This window comes from Myripristis murdjan, chromosome 13 (assembly GCF_902150065.1).
Source record: "Myripristis murdjan chromosome 13, fMyrMur1.1, whole genome shotgun sequence".
NCBI classification, from domain to species: domain Eukaryota; kingdom Metazoa; phylum Chordata; class Actinopteri; order Holocentriformes; family Holocentridae; genus Myripristis; species Myripristis murdjan.
Genome location: NC_043992.1, coordinates 26680559 through 26696553, shown reverse-complemented (window position 1 = coordinate 26696553; position 15995 = coordinate 26680559). Strand labels below are relative to the sequence as shown.

General features: G+C 40.5%; 1 protein-coding gene across 1 annotated transcript in view; it reads right to left on the bottom strand.

Annotated features, from left to right (window-relative positions):
• The window catches only part of LOC115369837 (lissencephaly-1 homolog A), a 42393-nt gene extending 26555 nt beyond the window's left edge, over positions 1-15838 (bottom strand). The window contains exons 1-2 of the mRNA XM_030066527.1: positions 15649-15838; positions 7079-7389 (exon numbers count right to left, since the gene is read on the bottom strand). Coding sequence (XP_029922387.1) covers positions 7079-7110 — 32 coding nt within the window. The 5' untranslated portion in view covers positions 7111-7389; positions 15649-15838. The remainder of the gene's footprint in view (positions 1-7078; positions 7390-15648) is intronic.
• Positions 15839-15995: the final 157 nt, after the last annotated feature.

The following is a 15995-nucleotide window of genomic DNA, read 5'->3' as shown; positions in this document are numbered from 1 at the left end:
CAAAGAAATCAATACACAAAAATGCCTGATTCAATTCAATTAGTCTGTCTGAACACAGCCATGCATGATGCATCTGAAAAGCTACACTGTCTCTTAAGGACTTGATTATGTTACAAAAGGAACATACAGCAAATACGTGCAAGGAAATGAATGCTATGCTGCCATAATACGAATGTATCATCAATTCAAAGTTAATTCACAAAAGCAGGTTGTTTAGTAAGGCAGTTAAGATTCACAAAAATGATTTTCAATGTTGTGCCCAAAACCACCTAATATTTCTACCCCAAAATAAAATAAAATAACATAATATAACATAAAATAAAACAAAACAGGAATATCCGATACAAAAGCAAACAGATAAGAAAGCTGAATAACAACAAACTGGTACGATGAGGAAAGCACAATGTCAGAGGCACTACAGCCAGCCAATACTGGCAAACCCTTCACAGACCAGTGTTCACATCCAGTTCCAGGCTTCTACATCAGCTGTACTGGGCCTCTTCCTAAACACAAATCCTTTTTATGTGTGGTTGATCCAATACAGAAAGCCTGTCATCATGCCCATCCATCTGTCCGTCAGTCAGGAGGCAAGATAGGATCCATATTGCTGATAGACCCCCTACAGATGCACCCAGCCACAAACTGAATACCAAGAGGGAGGCTCAGGAACACACCATGTGTGTTCATGTGTGTGTGCATGTGTAAACAAATGTGTGCACTGTATCCCCCTCCAGAGCCACCTGTCACACCCAAAAACTGCAAGGCTAAACTAGGCACATGTCGAACAGAGTGTTCCACATAAAGCATTTTTGGGCCAAACTAGCATAGCACTAACACAGCCACTACAACATGAGCATGACTGACAACATAATCACTACTTCAAAGGGTGAGATGATGAGCAAAGGTTAAGCTATTATCTGAGTCATTATAAAAAGGAATGGAATTAATATCACTGCAAGTGTTACGGCTGGTTCAGATAGGATGTGAAAGCACTGCCCATGTTAACCAATTGGACTGATCAGACTGGACGCACAGAGCTCCATGAACAGCCTGTGATCTGAAATGCCAGTTTCAGCATTATTTTCTGTGCATGTGAATTTCAATAGAAAACACACTGAAAATATATTGTCCACTGTCAAATATGACATGCTTGCCAACCCTTCTGATCTTCCTGCCCATCCCACATTTCTCATGAAATTTCAGAATCTGCCCATCCACTATATTTGTTAGAAATAGTATCTCTGCTGATTCTTTTTTTTAGATTATTGTTTTGGCATTTCTGACGTATTTGATAACGACTGAAGAGAGAGACAGGAAAGGCAGGGGAGAGAGCGAGGACATGCAGAAAAGACACATTTGACAGTTCTGTCTAAACTGAGAGATGAGGAATGAGAGAGGGAGAGACACTAAGAGATAGACACAGCACAGAGGGAGAAAGAGAGAGAGGGTTCACATATTTCCGGCACTGAGAAATACACTTCTGGTGTTAACAGCCAAGCTCCTGCACACGTGTGAATTTACGTGGCACCTCTACGTCCAGTCTGAACTTAGTGTTATGCAGAAAAACACTGCTTAATTAAACAGACAACTCTACTTTGCTACTGCCAACTTTTGATTGCACTGGCTTGAATGGTGCACTCTGCACTGGCTGTGCTTCGTTGTACCACTGCTTCCGTCAGTTCAATGTCCCTTCAGTAGCAGAGGGCTTAGCATTCACTCTGTTATGTCATCACATTCACAGCCAGGGGACTATGGAAAAAGCACAAAGTCACATGAACCATCTTTTAGCTGAAGACATGGAGCAAGCTGAGGGGAGTTTCTTTGTAAAGCAATGAAAAAAAGGGCTATAGCAAAAGCACATCTGCATGTGGGTGCCTCCGGGTGTTTCAGGGGAGAGGCTAGTTTGTGTTCTGTATCTATTTTTGTTATAAGCTTGAGGGAATGAATCCTCTGACCCTGCAAAGAAACACAAATGTGCTTTTCATTGGCTATGCTCACAAAAATAGAGCTGTTGTGAGGATGCTACGCAATCACAGCATCTGACTGAGGTGCTGACAACAGCACCAGTTAAAGAGACAAAGAAAACCACTCTTTTTGGATTATGGAGTTCGATAAGGGTCTAACAGAAAATTGACCATGTTTTGGCCATTGCAAAAGTGCACGCCAATGTCTATTATAAAGGTGGAACAGAAAATAAACTGTTTGGCCTTGTAGATCTGTTTTACCATTCAGAAGTCTTTTATGTAGCGGTAAAAGACATCTTTTCTGATTGCACAGTAAAGTCACTGGAGGTGTGACAAACTTCCTGCAGTCATTTGCTGCTATCCAGCAGTTGGAACTTAAAAACAGAGAGGGTGAAGAGAGGGCCTGAATGCACTGGGAACAAAATGCATTTGTTTCGTGATGGTAAACAGGCCAGTGACAAAGAAATAAAAGGGCCCTAAGAAAAATTAGTGTGAACAGCAGACAGTCAGCGGGTCACAGTTCCCATTTCCTTCTCTGCTATATTTCTTTGGTCAAAATGGCGGCTGGGGTTCCAACAAGGCTTCCTAAAAGGAGAGCGCTGGTTGGGAAATGAGATCTGGGTAGCATGGGACTCAAGGAGAGCGTTAAATGAGCCAACAGACATGTCTGATGGCTGGAATGCAACAGATGCCTGAACATGGCTCAAGTAGTGCAATGGTTCCACACTGGTTTCCTGTAAGCTATGGGGCCAGAAATTTGTGCAACAGAGGAGAAAGAGGGGAAAAAATGCCCTGAATGGAGGAGAGCATGAAGATTAGCATTCCAATAGCACTCTCCATACCAACAGGCCAGGCCCACAGGGGCTAATCTGAAAACACAGAGAGAAACATTGTTAAGAATGATAAGTGCCTTGTCATGTGAAAGCTGATGCCATTCTAAATGACGGTGGGGAAAAAAGGCGAGTAAAATCATGATCTGTACGGTCAGTTAATCTCAAAAGCAAATTAATCTTGATCCATATACAGAAGATTATGACTTAAACACTATTTTGTTTATGTAAATGGAAAGGCAGCTTTCTATTAAGAGTGTTATTCAAAAATGTGGTTTAACATGTGTCTGCTCACACTGCTTGGGTAGAGGAGATTACTACAGGGCTGAGGCTCAGCAAGATCATCCCATCTCCTCGTCCCCATATATCTGACATGGACATGGACGTGGACATAACCTTTTTATCCCTCACCACAGGGGTTAATGACTGAGTTCACAGACTCAGCAGGGCCAAGATAGAGTTCACCCCCATTATTGCAAACTCTCTCACTTTCCCCCTTGCTCAGTAAATGCTGCACAGCACACACGCAGATATTTCTTTGTCTGTATGCCACACATCAGTGCCTATGCCAAAGGATTTGTAGGCATATTTCAGGCATCCCAGACACATGGTTTCCCAGTGGAATGGTAGTGCGTACTGACAAAATATATCCAGTCCTTGAAAACTGGTAATAAAAACACTTTTGATTGCGCTTAGTTCAGGGAAAAGCAAGCAATTTGGGCCCATAAATGTATTTTGGGATATGCAGGTGCCGTTAGAAAGTTTCCTCTATCATAAGGTCAAAAAGGACAGTTTCTGAATAATTAACATTTTCAGGTGCAGGGTTGGTGGATGATAAATACATTTGGGCGGCACATCTCTGGGGAGCTTAGGAGCTCATTCACTGATCATCCTGAGGGGGAGAAGAAAGACAAAATTTCCCCATTTAAACTGCTTCCACCAATGTGTATTCTTGGCTACAAGCAAACACTTTCTCCACATCAAAGGAAGTCAATTGTAACGAGGGGCCTTGCTTTCTGGACCTCTGGTACAGTTAACAGGGTATTGATGATTTGTGGGTGGGGCAATTTCAATATTCAAGAACTGTCCCTTTCGCGTGGGCACAGCTACAGAAATGGAGCTCATGGGAGCAGCCTGGCCCATGAAATAAAGACATTCGGCAAGCTCTTTGATATTGTCATTTGTACTCATGTCACTAGGCAGCATTAGGGAACATCTGGTTTAGATCAAAATAACAGAAGCTAATTTGGCCCTTAAATTTGATTAGAGGTTTGTGTCAGAATAACATAGGCTGACAGACTGGGTGAACTTTCAGAGAGCAAAGGCTAACAAGAATAAACCACAGCAAAACAAATGGCCGAGTACCTGAGAGTCATTAACAGCAATTTTTGCTAATCTTTTCCTGATGTAAGCTGTCGTATTTTAGAACTCCAATCTTATTTTTCCTACCTTCCAACCATGGGACTCCATTCATTCCACTATGACATGAAAATTTGCTTCCTGAGATTTCAAGCTTTCTGCACACCAGTATTTCATCACCATAAAAAAAGACGTCATTAGTTTTCACAGAAGCAGCAATATTGTTGGTTTTTGATGACTTTAATCACTGGAAATTGGGGCGGAGAGAAACAGTCTCTCGCCAGAAAATAGTCCCCGGGAAAGCATTTGCTTTTCATATAATTAGTTAGGTGGTTTATGATCTTGACAACTTTGTTAACCACAGAAGACAACATAATTGAAAGAATTATATTGTGAAATTTTTAGTGCCCTTACTTGCTCTGCAAAATGTGTGTAAATAATATTAAATGGATATAACATTCAAAAATCACCACTTATTATGGGAATTACAGCTGCAACAATAAATAAATCACGCTAAGACTTGAACTCACGATGACCAAGGGCCATCTTCTATCACACTGAGCTAATTGGCAAGTGTAAACTCATTTGAGGCTGCACAAATTGACTAAACCAGTCACATGATAGCAGCCGCCTATGCATGGAAAGACAGATTTCAAACCACTGTAAAAAAAAAAAAAAAAAAAAAAAAAAAATCAGTCATCAAGACAAAAATCTGAAAATACACATCTTGCATCTAGACAGCATGGAGATGTTGGTAATTTGTTTTTAACAATGATTGATTTGCTCCGTAAGTGAAAAACTGACTTTAATTGTAAAGGGTACAAAGGTTTCTTCGGTATTGGGGCTACATTTTGATGAAAATTGCAAAGCTGCAGTACAAATGGTTGATTTATTATAAATTTTTTAAAATTTATTTTAAATTATTTAAAATTTTTAAAGTATTGAAATTTAGAGGCTTTCTGTAGCGCCACCATCAAGACTATTGGCTTGTGTTGGCAGCTGAGGAAATCTGGCATGGACTGGACCTTTGTGCAAAATGTGGTGAGTTTTCAGACATGGGAATGTTGCAGAAGCTGAGGCTTGAACTCGCAATCTTCAACACCAAGGACCGGCCTCTATCTCACTGAGCTAAAATCTCATATGTAGCTTCACAAACTGACTGAGCCAATCACTTACATGCAGGACAGCAGCCATCCATGCATGGAAAGGCAGATTTTAAACAGTTGTCAAAAATTCAGTTATTAAGACAAAAATCTGAAAATACACATTTTGCATCTAGACAGCATGGAGATGTTGATTATTTGTTTTTAACAATAACTGATTTTCTCCATAAGTGAAAAACTGATGTTTAAAAATGCCATTCTTGCATTGATTCCAATTGTTCACGAGAGCAAAATTCAAAATGTTGTCAAAAAGTGAGTTTTTGAGATACAGTTCTGAAATTTGCCACACATCATCTACCACGACTACAAAATTTTGTCAATTTTTTTCATGAACATTGAAGATTTATTTGCCAAGAATTTGCAAGTGTATGTTTACAGTACCGTTTACAGTCAAACATTCTGATGCACCATAGGCTCAATTTTTGATAAATCAAAAGTCTGTGTGGATCATTTGTGTAGGACAGTCTGAAGATGCTCTGTATCAAATTTGGTGACATTTGATCAAAAATTGTGGGAGGAGATAGGTTACAGTTTTTGAAAAAAAAAAAACAGAGTGATAGATTTCATAATTTGCGATAGGTTTAAGTATACACAAGTTTCTTCAGTATCAGGGCTACATTTTGGTGAAAGTTGCAAAGCTGTAGCACATATGGTTGATTTGTTATGAATTTGAAGTTTTGAAATTTTGCTATAGCGCCACCATCAGGACTATTGGCTTGTGTTTGCATCTGAGGTAATCTGGCATGGGATTGGACCTTTGTGCAAAATTTGGTGATTTTTCGTGCATGGGAAGTAGGACTTCCTCGGAAGAAAGAAAGGAAGAAAGGAAGAAGAAGAAGAAGAAGAAGAAGAAGAAGAAGAAGAAGAAGAAGAAGAAGAAAACGCAGGAATACAAGAGGGTCCTGGCAGCTTAGGCTGCACGGCCCCTAATAAAGGACATGAAAAGATTAATCCACTTCTCCTACCACCAATTTCACAAAGGCATACAACAGTACCTTTTTCCTTTGCTGAATGAAATCAGAATCCATATGATATATTAACTAAGGCTTATTTACATGCCAAGTGCTTTTCCTACACAGAAAGGAACTGAAAATATGCCAGGCAATCCCATGGCTCAAACATACCAGAGACTGCAAAAATTATTGTTATAAAAGCAAATGTGATGCTATCCCTGATCAAGGTTGGGGTTTTATCTCTAGGATTACTAGGCTAGAGATCCTCAGCCTAAAAGGTTGATAACCTAGAATTTAAATGTTAATTTAAACTTAATTTTTAATTCAAGAAACTCATATAAAATAAGGCAAAATAAAGAAAAATAATGTGTAGTTTTACGTTGATGAACAAAACATGCATCAACAACAACAACAACAAAAAAGTAAAATCTGAATGAGTAATGTTCTCCTCTCCTTAAACAATCATCATCAAGGCATTCCTGAGAAAGGCACATGACCCCCATTTGTTTCTGTAGAGCTGCACAGTGACAGCAGAGGAATGTGGTGGTGCTGGGCAGCAGGTGTGAATGTGTGTGAGTCTGTGAATGTGAAGCTGGTATGTGCTAGAAAAACACCATGCATGTTTTGCAAAACCCTCCCTGTTTAAGTCAAAATTTTAAAAAAATGCAGATTCATCACAATGGTTCATCACTGACAAATGATTTGAAAATCCCTCTGTTTAAATGCAACAGGGAGAAAATTCAAGTATCTTTAACATATTGATATTTCTAGCCCAGCCCTAACATTGCAACAATGTGATGGCAACTTACAGTTCATCTCGTTGCCGTTGTGACAGCACCATGGTGACAGGCGGTGTGGGTGGGGCCGGGGGGGATCAGGAAGTACAAGGTGAATCGTGTGCAGCTGCTGCGCTCTCCTCAGTCAGGAGATGAGCTGTGCTGATCCGAACAACACGGCCGAGTGTGCACTGCGTACTCCTATGACAGGCGGTTGGGTCGGTCCAGACAGAGACTCAGACTTTGCGGGGAATGCAGAAATCTGCCCCCCCCAAACGGATGGCTCCAGGGACAAGTAAAGTGGAGAGCCTGCAGACAAGTCACCAGGAAAGTCTACACTGCATCTGGAAAGCAGAGAGAAGGAAAGTTACCATTAAGTATGCATGAAAGATAACATGAAGAGTAGAAGGGGGATGAGAATACTCATAAGTCAAACAAGAATGCTGCATCAGTGTCTGCCCTATTTCCTGAGACAAGAATCGTGGCAGCACTTTCCTTGTGAAACTGTCGACAAGAGGCAAATATAAATAACTGTGTAATCAAAGACCAATGTGACAGGATTCTCTACCAGTGAGAGACTGTGAGTCCCCTAGCGAGGCTTTGACAACACTTGGACATCCAACCAATAACAGATGGGAAAACCCATGTATTAGATGTTTCCTTAAACTTCTGTGTTGTTCTTTTGTTTTTCCAACCACACTCACACTACAAAACCTGAAACTGAAATCTGTCATGTCACCGGTCCTGTAGTGCTGGCCTCCTCCTACAGCAAATTCCACTCTCAACGCACACACAAGAGCTGACCCACATTCTCCCAGCAGCCTACTTCACTTCCCACCTTGCCAACAGAAAAGAAAAACAGGACACAGCAGAGCGGGTCTAGGATAACGGCTGCTCTCTTGTCAAATTCCTCATCATCCATTACAAGTGCTCCTCAATAGCTGGCTGCCACACAGAAGGCATAACGCAATCGTTATGGCTGTTTGTGTCAACAAAAACTGTATTACTTTACTAAAGCGAGAAAATGAATCCAAGGAGTAACAGGATGTGTATTTAACTGATGAACAACAACGGTCAAACAATGCAAAGCAATTTTACAGTGCATCGTATTCCTGAAAAGCACCTTACTAAAAACAGTTACTCACTATAATATCGAGGGTGAGCCACAGTAAGCCTCTTAGTCTACTGGGACCAGGCTGACTAAATCTCTGCCAGACCAGTAAACAGAGCTACAAACAAAGCCAATTTACCCATTCCTGGGGCTCTGCAACCACCAGAACAATCACACAACAATACACAGAAATTCAGAAATATACATATTTAATGTGAGATATGCTACATGTGAAAATAGCTGGAAACACCACAGGTAGCTACAATAGAGGAGCGTTTAATACATCCCTAATGTCAACAAGTGCATACCATTATCAGTGAGAGAAATTCCCCCTTTTCATTCCTGCTGCTGTTTGTAAAGAAAAAGGGAGACAGAGGTTGAGCACCCCCTAAAAGCAGCTCAGAGAGTTAGTGTTTACTCAAAACATAAAGATGACAGGCAGTTTCAGGGTAATAAAACAAACAGTGGTATTTGCTTAGTTATTTGCATATTTAACACTTTTGACAGAGAAACATTAACTGCATTACAGACATCAAGCTGCCCTAGGCACTAGCTAACCTTTGGACTCTGATGTCAGCTCCTAACAGCGGTCTGAGAGTCTGTGTAACTCTGACCATGCTGAGATTACTGTGTGCCAAGGGTCTCTGGCAATCGCCACACAATTCTGCTGTGGTTCAAGGTAACAGCGCTACAATGACATAATGTACTAACAAGGAAAAATAGACTAATGCAGAAAAAAGTGCCCCCTTGCACAGTGTGCAATGACATCATCTTGCACATTTTAACATTTCCCTCCATTGTTGGCAGTTGTCATCTATGTGTGTTTCCACTAATGTATTAGCCATCCCTCTCTGTAAAGCTCATTTGTGGCTTCAGTATTGGGTACAATGTTTGCACATTCACATAATCAGGGTAATTGGCTCAGCACAAATGTGGTCCGCCTTGATGGAAGAGGGACTGAGTTGCAGCCGTGGTGCATCCATAAATCTGCCCATGGACAGTTAATGGTATGTATCTTCCTCCCATTGATTCTCTTGTCTTTGTGTACCAGCAGGGACTGTGCAATACAGGGCCCATTACAGAAATTGCACTGACTGCTTTTACAGTTGTCATGGAATTTCCTGACAGGAGCTACAGTGTTATTAATTATTTCTCATTAAGACACCATTTTCCCTGAATAATAGAAAATGTTGTCTGCCTCTTTCTGCCAGTTTAACAATGCAAAAGCAGAGGGCCAAGTCAAGAATCGCACTGACCCATGCCAAGAAAGGTTGCACATTCACATTCTCTGTTTTTAGGTAGTCAAGCATAACTCAGGAGGATGGGCTAGACCTAAATATTTCAAGTATGGGCCAACTTGTGACATTTGGGTCAAAATTCTCAACTAACATGTAGCTAAAACAGGAAAAACCATGTTAGGAAACATCTGGTTAAATCATTTGTCAGAAAATGTTTCAAAATAGTTCTAGATTAGATCCTCAAGAATTTTTCCAGTGCACGATAAACTCTCAAAGAGTTAAGTTTTTACAGTCATGATACAAGTTATACTTTGAGCATATAATGTCAGGGGATTAAAAAATGCTAATGCTAATGAGGCATCTACAATCAATGTGAGATAACAGAGTAGTCAGCAGCATAGCATTCAATAGTAGTGTGACTTACCAAGGAAATATGTTTAACAGAGAGGGCATATATAGAACATATTTTGATAAACCTCACTGCATTTCTCATATCTTCCAGGCCTGTAAACAAAGGAGTGGTAAAACACTCCCATTAAATGCTATGCAAAAGAAACAGAACATTATCACTAATGTTATTAGCCTGAATGCAAGTGTGCACTGTGTCTAGGAACAAAACAGCTGAATACAAAGCATACTGCAACAATGATTTTTGTCAATATCACAATCTGAGCACAGCTCAGGGTAACACAATGTCACCTCACTATCACCTCTGATTCCCAATTACAGCAGCTTGGACTTTGCCGCCAGCATCATGATGTCATCGACCCCTGTCAACTCAACCGGAATCTGGAGTGCCTGCATTTTCTGCTGTTGATGTCACTTCTGATGTCGCCTGACTGCAAGGAAAATTACATTAATAATCCCTGACTGGCTCCAACAAACAACATGGAACACTACTAACAAGCTCAACAACCATATAGAGGGCAAAAAATGCTAAATTACATGAAAAGGATAGCAAGGAGTGATTATACATGCATTTCAGGACACTGGTTAGAATACATACTCTGTTCTGCTCTCTCTAAGCTGAACAACGTCTCGCTCAACACAAAAGGCACACAGCATTCCAGCTCAGTACAGAGGGCAGACAACAGCCTTTTCTTCAAACAATGACTGAGATACTATTTTTAAACCAGGGAAAGGATAATACAGTTCAACTGTGGAAACTAAACCTTTGGTGTGTTTAAAACACACACACACACACACACACACACACACACACACACACACACACACACACACACACACACACACACACACACACACACACACACACACACACACACACACCAGAACATATCCATATGGATAACTCCAGCTCAGCTGCCTTTACACAACAGGATACTACAAATAGTGTAAGAATGCATATTTGTAACAAGCATTTCTCAAACCCAATGCGCTAGAACTACAACCAGTACAAAAAAACTGACAGTCCTCTTACAGGGTTTCTGATTAATGTTTACCACCAGTGTCAATGCTGCCACCAACACTGCTATTTCTTTTGTAGATTTTCATATAATTTAGTGGCAACAATATTTTCATCTGAGACAGCTTCACACACAGTAATTTACATGTCAACTAATTAAAATAAATGTTGTGGCTAGAACAGGCCACTGTCTATTGCATAAACTGTATCAACTGGATGAACACTGACAGTGTGCTACAACAAGGAATCAAGTAAGAAATATTGGAAAGCTCAGTTCACAGCTTTCTATACCCGATTTTGGTTTGTCATTAGCCTGTACTAAGGAGATGAATACTCATTCACTGTCATGCTATTATGAAGTAAATTCTCATTTGCACACAAGATACTAGCTAATGATAGGCCAATTTGACCAAAGTTGTGATTAATAGCTAACTGAAGTAGGTAATGGTCCAACTGTAAATTTGACTGATTGGGTGTTTTAAATTATTAATTCTTTTAATCAGATGTGCTCTGCTCTGATGTTCACTAACATAACTCAATGTGACTATACAGTGCTGTATAATATTAACCTCTGGAAAACCATTCTGTTTATTGTCCTGCACTAAGTTTCTATTTCATAAACCAGCAGCTCACTATACACATGATCTGAATGGATACACAAAGCTGTGTCAGTTCCAGTAAATGTTTGTTTCACGTCACCCGCAGCTGACTGAAAATGTTTTCCAAGCTTTGTGTTTATTACTATCATTCAAACTGTATCAAAGTGAAAGTTAATGGTTTTTATGTGCACCTTTCTCTAATATATAGAAAAAAATTGTTTGGTTACTTTACTGAGAGAGACCATAGGGTTTTAGAGACAGCACAGTGATCTCATCTGGCCCATGAAATAAAGTACAAGACATATTCATCTCAATCACCTAGGATCCATTCTTTCAAAGAAATTATAGATACATACATAAATAGATAGAGATATATATTGTCTGACAGTCTATTGTTTCTGTAAACAGGAAGGACAATGTCCCCCACTGCAAACTCTGCATGAATAACTTCCTCTGTAGAGTGGACTGCAAGACTGCTTAATTCTGTAACTCATGTCCAGCTTCTGCACATGCTCACTCTTGGTAGAGCACTGTGGCAGAAATCATCTGAAGAGCATTATCACTAATTCATGATAAGACTGACTTAAACGTCTGGCTCAGCCAGCAATTTGCAGCCACCAAGACCCACAAGGAAACTCTGTCAGGTTGGTAATTATTATCGAACATTAAATTATATGGTTATTTATACAGTGTCTTTCTTCAGCAGCAAAAAACAAGAGACTAGTAGCACATGCCAAAGCAGCAGCAGCAGCATGCAGCCTCCACAGAATGGAGTCCTCCATCTGTGTTAGGTCGAAACAAAAACTTTCACCATCCTGGCTGTCCCTCTACATATATATAAGCAGACTAGCTGCCAGATGGGAAAAAATCTCTCTCACACAGTTAAATGTATGTGGCCAATTAAACTACAGGTCCATAATCTTCACTGTCAAAAGTCCCCTGATGGAAGAGGTCTGATTAGCAGATCAGAGCCTAGATCCACTAAGGGAGGGCTCAGCAGTGCAGAGACACAGAGAGAGAGGGTAGAGTCTAAAGGGGGAGGAGGCTCACAGGAACAACATATCAGTGATGTGCCCATACCAACCTGCAAACATAAGTGAACAACACAGTCACAGCTATCCGGCATACTATCATCCAGCTATATGTATAAAATCAACCATATAAACAACATTTAACGAGGCAGCAAAATGAGAAAAAAAAAACGCCTCCAAGGCATCCACGTCTTGCCAACAAGTTATTGGCTGTTATTTACAATAACATACTACAATCTGGACTGCAATTAATATTAGCAGTAAACATCCTAAATGTAGCTGCTAAATCTGTCAGTTCTTTGTGACGCTTTGGCAGACATCAAGACTTGTCTCAAATCCAGCTTTTCTATTCTACAAAGTACTTTGGCAACTGATGTAACTGGCTGCTTAAATTGAATTCAACAGTCTCTATGGTTCATCGAATACAGAGTTAGTTTCATGCCAGTGCTGCCATACGTTTCCTCAGTTATGTACAATATGTATAAAAAACTCATTTAATTACACCAAGCCTTTTATAAATTGACCGACATTGACCAGAGCTGGAGGAAAAGGAGGGAGTGGTCGCTGATGGCAGTAGGTCATTAATGACCAGTCAGCTAGCTGGTGGGCAGGGTGCCCAGAAGGTCAGCCTCTACTCTACTGTCAACTCAGAGGAGGAATAACACAGGCATCTGCTCCTCTGCACGCCACACTAACAATGAGAAACAGCCTCTCTCTAACCATTTTTGTTTCAGTCACAGTGGGAAAGAGCACGCTGGGAAACACAGCATCCTTCTCCTTTAGAATAATAGTTTCAACAATCCAGCTATTTAATCTTACATTCCATTTTGAAGATCGAGATATTCATGAAGATTATTCTGTCAGTGTCAGCTATTTTTCACCAAGCTTAAGATGATTTTTACAGTTGAGAAAATCTGAAGAAAAGAACAAGCCAATATCTGATCATTATTAAATGTTGGTACTGATTAAAAACTGCTATGCTTCTAATTTATCAACATGATGAGCTATCAACAACAGATCAGCACTCAGAAAATAACACAAACACCTTGCACCATGTTTTGAACGTTGGAGCATTTCAACATCCTAATCAGTCTGTGACACTGGATTCTCAAACTTTGTATGAATGACACCCAATTTTATTAAGTAGAGCAGCACCATTAGTTAAATCAAAAATTAGGGTACAGCCTTAACATAAAAAGAAGGCTTCCACACAGAAATACAGACAGAAACTACATGGAAATTCATTGTAATGGCTCAAATCCTGAATAAGTATTATTCTGTCAAAGACTGGCTTGCGTTGAGGAACAACAGTCTGTGAGGAAAGATTGCAATGGGCAAACAGGCTGTAGGCTGGGGAGGTTCACAAAGACATAGCCATAGTAGACATAAGACACATTGGACAGTAGACACAGCCTTTTAGCAAATTAACAGGAAACATGCAGATCTTTCTACTTAGATCAGGGTAGGTTGCAACTAATTCAACTGAAGTAAATCAAACAATAAAGTATGTGCACTGGTATCACTTTAGTGGCACAAATTCAGGAACTGCTTTGGGGGATTATGTTACTATTACCTTATAAACTGCCATTATATTCCGTCAAGTCCTGACATTTACTAAGATTTTAACTGTCAAATAATATACAAGCCTTAAATTGGGCACCAATTTCCTCTTAAAAATTGCTGCATTTGAGACAGCCTGTGACTTTAAGTCAGTCGTACTCGAAAAGACACTTACCTAAGAGAAGATCACGCAGTCAAAGACCAAGCTTTTTGTTGAGGCTTGACTATTTTCAAAAATAATTAATTTCATCAATATCCCATAACTGTGGCTGCATCAGCTGCAACGCAATCCTTACAGGCGTGGCCGGGAACTCCTTTGGCCATGGTAGGAGTACATCAGACAAGGATCTTTGAACATCCAAAATCGCTGGCTACGCTTCTCAAATCCGATAAGGAGAACGGTCTGTTTCAATGAACAGCCTTGTATGCTCTAAAGGTCCGTCCCTCGATATGAGCTACACAAAATTTCACTTAATCAAAATACAAACCCTTAGTGCAAAAAAAATACCTAACCCGAATTGTGGGTCCTAAATCGACATGTAGGAACAAGAAAGAGGTAAAACGGAAAACAAGCAAGCATGTGTTAGTTGGTAGCTAGTGACAATTCATGTCAACTCATCTTCTCTCAAGTGCTCCACCCTGATTTTCTAATGCCGTACCAACAAACCGCATGAACAAGACCAAGTTGCAGTCATGATGTGGATGCCTCAGCTGAGCATGGCAGGAGGGGAGCCAAGCTTCACTGACAATCACCAACAGACTGATCACAGCTACTGACAAACAGGAACGAGGATCAGTCTGGAATTTGTTCTGTTGCGAAAACTGCATCAGTGATGTTACACTATTAAAAGATTTTAGCCTAACACATCACGTAGAATAAATCAGATGACGCCGGTACTGGCTTTCGTTCGCAGCCTTCTAGAAACCATAGATGCACCATGTTGTACAAAATAACCCCTGGCAATACATGTGATATTTACCATCGTGATGGAAGTAACGTTAGTAGGAGTAAATGCCATGGGTGCGTCGTGGTACATTTGATTTTGTGGCGAGATTTCTGCAAGGCTGATAAGCGCAGGACCCTCGCTAATGCTGCTTCAGACTGTGACAAACGCACCATCTACTAACTTGAGGGAGGAAACAAATATAAACCTAATACACACAAACCTTGCACTGTGTCGTGTTTTTATATCTAAATAAGCTGTTATTTTATTTGACTTGACGACATAACAGCCAGTTAGCTTGTCAGATAACGTCAGCTAGCCCTGCCAGGCTAGCGTTAGCTAAAGTTAACGTCAGCTAGTAGCTTAGCTTCCCGGCGATGCAGTCACAAAGTTGACATGCCAACTGTTAACTTCACCCTGACTTGAGAAATATTACATGCGTCCAGATGTAATTTCATTGAGTTTTTATAGTGACATTAACCACCACAGATATTTTCATCTGGACTTGTTTGTTCATTTGGATAGAGGGTTAAACTCTGCTGACAAGCTACCTGCTGCTCCAAGCGGCCTATCCGCCATTTTGAGACATAAAAAGGAGGTGCAAAAATTACAGCCACATCGTCATTTTCCCCCACCTAACGCCAGATTTCTGCTATAGTCGCCGGCGTCTTGACTGAAAACTACTTAAACTCACCCTATTGTTCTCCCCGGGAATGTCCTCAGCCGTCTCCGACTGTAACACGACCCGACAGGGCGTGAAATTTACGCTCCAAAATATGATCTTGTGATGTGGAGGTAAAGTATGCCCGTCTTGTCTCTCCGGCAATCCTTGCTTGTTTTTCGTACCGCATTCGCCTTCGGTCGGGCGCGCGCACGAGCTCGCGTTCACGACTTGACAGGAGCGCGCACGCCCTTGATAGCGGCAATTACTATGAGCACTTAGAAAAAAAGTCAACCTACTCCACAATAAAGGTATTCAGTATTATATAAGGCTTATGGATATGACTTTCATTTGTTGATCACTCCTCAGTCGTCAAACAA